Here is a 5,477-nt window from a genome sequence, read left to right as displayed (position 1 = left end):
GAAGAGATTAAAAAAAATCGGTTTGTTAGAATGAGTAGATAACAATATTTTCGTGATTCAAGGTAACTTTCAAGAGTGTAGTAAAATGGTTAGGATAGATGTTTGTAAAATTGTTAGGTTATAGGCTTTTATATATATTTTTAAATTTAATTTAAAATTAAATAGAAATTTATTAAAATTGTAAAATTTAAATTAGAATTTAGAAAAAATAGTATAAAAACCACTTTTAATCATTCAAGTGGGCTGTACTCTAATTTCATTTTGAAACACAAAGGTACTCAGTTATGCATTTATTTAACTAACCAAAATAATAACACAAACTAATTGTGGTTCATAGAATTAATTTGAGTAACTGAGACATGTCACTGGCTTTCTAGCCAAGCTCCAACTACCCAAGGATAATTACATCCAAATAATTATTGACACAGCAACCAGAAAAGGTAAAATTAACTATGGAAAATAACAGGGCGAGCAATGGTATTCGGTAGCACTACAATAATGGTTGAGGGAACAGCAAATGGGGCTGTTTATCCAAACACTAGAACAACAATAATTCATTGAATCTGCGTTTTTTTTTGGAGCTAAAAATCTAACAAGAATAACTACGCCCAATTACAGGTACGATGTGACTAGTCATGACTGATTATGATGAGACTGAGGACTGCTACATTTGTAGAAATCCTTCGAAACGGTCCATGGCGCTTTCGGGAAGGCCGAGGAGAATATTAATGTTCTTCCTCTGTTTTCCATGGGACAGAAACAGAACCACTTCCCTGGCAGGCAGAGTAACAGGCACAGACTGGACTGGTTCTCCCCACCCAAAATCTGTAGTGTGGAACGAGAGCCGAGACCAGGTAGTAAGAAGCAGAGTCGCAGTGAGCGAGGGCCTGGAACGAGTTACTTCAAAATAATCAATGGCGGATCTCATGAATTTGTCTGTAATCATCCCTATGGCCTTCTGAATTAGCCCCACTCCGAAGGATAAGGGCTTTTCCCGCAATTCTCCGGCCCGGCCTATGGCCGAAGTGATGACTATTCCGTTCCCGAAGTAGCCCTTGGGCAGCGGGGGCTCGAATTTGGCCCTCCCGTCGACTGCGAAGAGCAGCTTGGCTTCTTGGTTGGGCGCCATGTTGAGGGCCTTGCTGCGGCACTTCCAGACCAGTGCGGCGAGGGCTTCGAAGGTAGAGCACCTGGTGAGAACCCCGTCCTCCATGGCTTGCTTCTTGAGTTCGTCTAGCTTCTCTGGTGTGAAGCAGAAGGATCTGTACACGATTTCTTCGCTCTGGAGCTGCTCGGTAGAGTCGCTGGAGACTTCCTTGATCTCTGCGAATTCCAGGTGGGGGCATTCTATTTTTGGAGGAGACCTGGCCTTCAGCAACGATCGGTCCATGAATGGCGGTACCGACAGTGGCACGCCGCGTGCTGTTTCAGCCCAGGAGTTCACGAATTCCATGGCCCCGATTCCATCGAACATGCAGTGGTTCATCCCCAGGCCCAACACGAACCCTCCACATTTGAATGTCGTGACCTGTATATATCGAATTTTCTTAAATCAAATCAGACCGTGCATTAAATATGTCATGGCGCCTATTTTACAAAATAATATAAGGAAAATAAATATATTTTATTTCTTATAATATAAGGAAAATAAATATATTTTATTTCTTATAATATAAGGAAAATATTTGTTTAATAAAAATAATTAAAAGGAAATTTTCTTAACTTTAATTGGGTTAAGATTTTAATTGGGTTGAGATTATGGAAATTTTTCCTGAATAGGAGAAAACATTTTTTATAAAAGTCATAGATTAAAAGTAGAGGGTGAGAATTATATCTCAGGGAAATAAAATATTACAAGTGTTTAGCATTTATGTCACACAATCTTACTAACATCTCATTTGTGAGAAGATTATTTATCCATTCAATATTAAAATTGATATTATACCTAAACACCACCATATAATTGGAAAAAAAGATGTGCAAACTGTGAAGAGAAAACTAATAAAGAAATGTACAAACTGTGAAGAGATAACCAATATAGAAATGTACAAACTGTGAAGAGCTAACCCATAGTGGGAAAGACGAGATTAATAGATAAAGCATAAGAGAAAAAGATGTGAAGATTATGGCCATAACCAATGGTGGGAAAGTCAGAGGGTACAGGTCATTGTGGAGAAATAAAAAATAAAAAATATATATACAGAATCAAAATTGGATGGAGAAGATACTTAAAAAATAAGGTTTGGAAAATATGAAGATTGCCCCAAAGTATGGTAGAAAATGACTTTGGGTTATGAAAAGCTGTCATTATCATGACAAGAATTCAAGAAAACTTCTTAAATCTTTGTTCCATGAAAATGATGAGAATTCAAGAAAAGCTATTTGAAGCTTTCTGCAATAAGTGCAACAACTCTCAACAACATATTATGATAATCAAAATAAAAACTCAGGAATCACTATCAATCCTAAAAATGTGAAGATTGGCACAACCTAGGGTGAAAATGACTACATGACAATAAAAAGAAAAAGCTGTCATCATCATGACAAGAATTCAAGAAAACTTCTTGAATCTTTGTACCATGATAATGATGAGAATTCAAGAAAAACCATGAATCTTTCTGCAATAAATGCAAAAACTGTCATGATAATGATGAGATTATAAATTACAGGTTATCTTGCCTGAAAACCATATTCAAACAAGATGGAGAAAAGTGGAGGAAATGTGAAGATGGCAACGACCAATGGTGGGAATAAGGAGATTCGCGGACAAAAGAATAAGAGGAAAGGCTGTCATCATCATGACGAGAATCCAATGACAAACCCTGATTCTTTGTCGATAAAAGCTATAGATTGGCGTGGAAGGAAGCCATCTTCAAACAGGAAGAAGAGCATATTTCAGTGATCCTGCCAAGAAAATATGAAGATGGTCCATGAATCCAGAAAGACGATGAATCTTTCTCAGAAGAATAAGAGGAAAGGCTGTCAGGACAAAGATGAAAGTTGAGAAAAACCCATGAATCTCTGTCAATAAAAGTCATGAGTTGTTGTCCAAGAAAATAAATTTCAAACTGGATGCAGGACATATTTAAGTGACAAGGCCGAAAAAATGTGAAGATGGCCACCAGCAACAGTGGGAATGAGAATCCTCGTGGACAAAAACAATATGTCATGAAAAGCTGTCAGAAGTCATGAAAATATCTTGAATCTGTTTCAAGTTAGGTAAGGAGATTTGATGAAAGTTACAGAGAAGAGAATTTGGTGAAGGTTATAAAATTCTGACAAGTTATTTCATAGCCGAACCATATTCAAATATGGTTAAAAATGCATTTACATAAATAAGACATTGTGAAAAATTGTTAAGGTGATTTGGGTAAATTTGAGTCTTGTAGATAGATTTGGGATCAGAGTTTTTGAGTTGCAATGTAGCAATTTTGTCATAGTATTTATGTGGAATATAACCTATTCAATGATATTTATGATATTTATTTCAATGATATTGGATATTTATGATATTTATTTCAATGATATTTATGTGGAATGTACCCTATTCAAAAACAAAAAAACTCCAAATGAATAAATAAACACGGCCTATTCAAAAACAAAAAGACAAACAAAAAGACTCCAAAGCCAAAAATAAACTCTTGGTCCAGGCCACAAGGATTACATAACCAAATAAATCTGCCCCACCTTTGAATCCCAATGGAGAAAGAAGGAAAATGATAACCTAACCAAAGTTCACATACCTGGACAACAAGGGGAGGTATTTCTAATATATTCTTGGCACCGGGAATATTGTAAACCAGGCATTCCAGCTTAGAAGGATCAGGCTTCGTCATATCTCCAATGTCCTCGATTACACAGTCTGCATCAGCTTCCACAAACACAACCCCCTCACCAGTACAATGAACGTTCAGCTTCCCTTCTGCGTTGATGCCAATTCTTCCTGCAAGAGGATAATAAGCAACTAAAACCTTGCTCAGAGCCTCTCGGATCACCTCACTCGGCCTCTCAGTCCCCATCTCCGCACTGGCCTTGAAACAGTACACTGTCTGGACTGTGACAGCAATGTTCTGATCAAGATTTGAAAGAAAATAGACATGATTCTCTGTAGCCTCAGCTGGAGTAACCAGCGTGGGTTCATGCCTCGTTACTTTCAATTTCATGCTTACTGCACTGCTGTTTTCTGTCTGTGACAATCCTTCCATTTGCCCGACTTGGATGCAATTCAATAAATGGAAAGGATAAAATAGGCAAAGTACTCAAGAACTTCTCTGCAGATGCTTAAATTCAGCTTCCTCGGACTAATTAACTGCCCCCAATTCGATCTGCTGCAGGCAAAGTCAAGTCTCATTAATGAATCCTATTATGTAAAACCAAATCTCTAAATGTGTCTGACCCATTTACAGAATCCAACCCAAAAGAAAATGCATGAAAGCATTTGGTGTGCAATTTTCAAACACATGAAAGTCAGACAGTACACAATCCAAGGATAGCCTTGGCAGGGCCACTGTCCATGTGAATTTCGGTACAATGGAAGTCAGCCTCTTGGATTTCCAATAGAGATAAATTTGCACAGTTGTCAACATTTTGGGTCTCAATCCAAGGAATATTGACATTTGTAATAAATTTATAAAATCTATGCACCAGTTATGTGACACGTTTGGCCCTGCCCTGTCTCACAAGATCATGTAGCCTCTTGCACATTGGGTTAGTCCTACGGTCTACCTGCCCTATTAAATTTCAGATCATTCAAATGCATATACTCTCTTGGGAATAAACCTGGTAAGCAACAAGAATTAAAGGTGTCCACAATCCAAGAAATTTGCAATGAAAGAATTATTCCAAAACATATATTTGCTAGACAATTCTAATATCAATTCTAAAACATATAATAGTTACTCCAATATCAACACAATGTTACAGGATTTGAATAAAAAAAATTAGCAACATACTTAATTCTTGCTCAGGCCTGCGCATTAAGCTGATAGAGCAATGAATTCTTGCTCAGGTCTGCACATTACACTGACTCACAGGAAAATGGTAGCTAAGATTTGATTACTGGAGGGCTCTGCTGAAGGAAGGATTTGAGCAGGTGATATTAAATGGCACTAGCATCCTCCTCTCTTTATCTTCTTCCCATTCCCATACTCTTCTTTGGAGTGATCGTTCTCTGTAATGTTAGACCTCTTGGGTTGCCCGTAGGAGAGTTGTTTAGCTAAAGGGATGAATTGGGTAGTATTTTATCAAGGTTTGGTGAAGATTTGCGTCACGAAATATACAGTTGGGTCAAATACGCAAACCCAAAATGGCTCTGCTACCCAATTACTTGCATGGTTAGGGTTCTTGATTTTACCAATGGAGGGAGTTGATGTATTATGCCATGGGGATCAGACATTGATAAAATGGCATGTAAGAGAAAAGTGAGTTCGTCTAACCAATAAAAGGGTTGGCCACTGACCAGCAGATGCCCCGGTTGT

General features: G+C 37.7%; 1 protein-coding gene across 2 annotated transcripts; it reads right to left on the bottom strand.

The window, feature by feature from the left end:
* Window positions 1-308: 308 nt before the first annotated feature.
* LOC149202617 (omega-hydroxypalmitate O-feruloyl transferase-like) lies at window positions 309-5,223 on the bottom strand. Of its 2 annotated transcripts, none has more exons than XM_089403197.1 (3): window positions 4,953-5,223; window positions 3,744-4,328; window positions 309-1,528 (listed from the first exon to the last, which is right to left on the bottom strand). In XM_089403197.1, the coding sequence occupies exons 2-3, from the start codon at window positions 4,203-4,205 to the stop codon at window positions 665-667; spliced, it is 1,326 nt and encodes a 441-aa protein (XP_089259323.1). In that variant the 5' UTR covers window positions 4,206-4,328; window positions 4,953-5,223; the 3' UTR covers window positions 309-664. The 2 variants fall into 2 exon arrangements, with proteins under 2 accessions (XP_089259323.1, XP_089259324.1); XM_089403198.1 differs by having other exon boundaries at window positions 3,744-4,325.
* Between the last annotated feature and the right edge of the window lie 254 nt (window positions 5,224-5,477).

This window comes from Pinus tabuliformis, chromosome 2_1 (assembly GCF_031772625.1).
Source record: "Pinus tabuliformis cultivar Carrire ecotype Pingquan chromosome 2_1, CPIR1, whole genome shotgun sequence".
In the NCBI taxonomy this organism is placed as follows: Eukaryota; Viridiplantae; Streptophyta; class Pinopsida; order Pinales; family Pinaceae; genus Pinus; species Pinus tabuliformis.
This window is presented reverse-complemented; position numbering and strand designations above follow the sequence as displayed.

Bases quoted from the DNA above. Each gene is read 5' to 3' on its own strand.
- LOC149202617 (XM_089403197.1), bottom strand. From the start codon at position 4,205: ATGGAAGGATTGTCACAGACAGAAAACAGCAGTGCAGTAAGCATGAAA. The intron at 1,529-3,743 runs GTATGTGAACTT...CGATATATACAG, and splicing joins TACCTCCCCTTGTTGTCCAG to GTCACGACATTCAAATGTGG.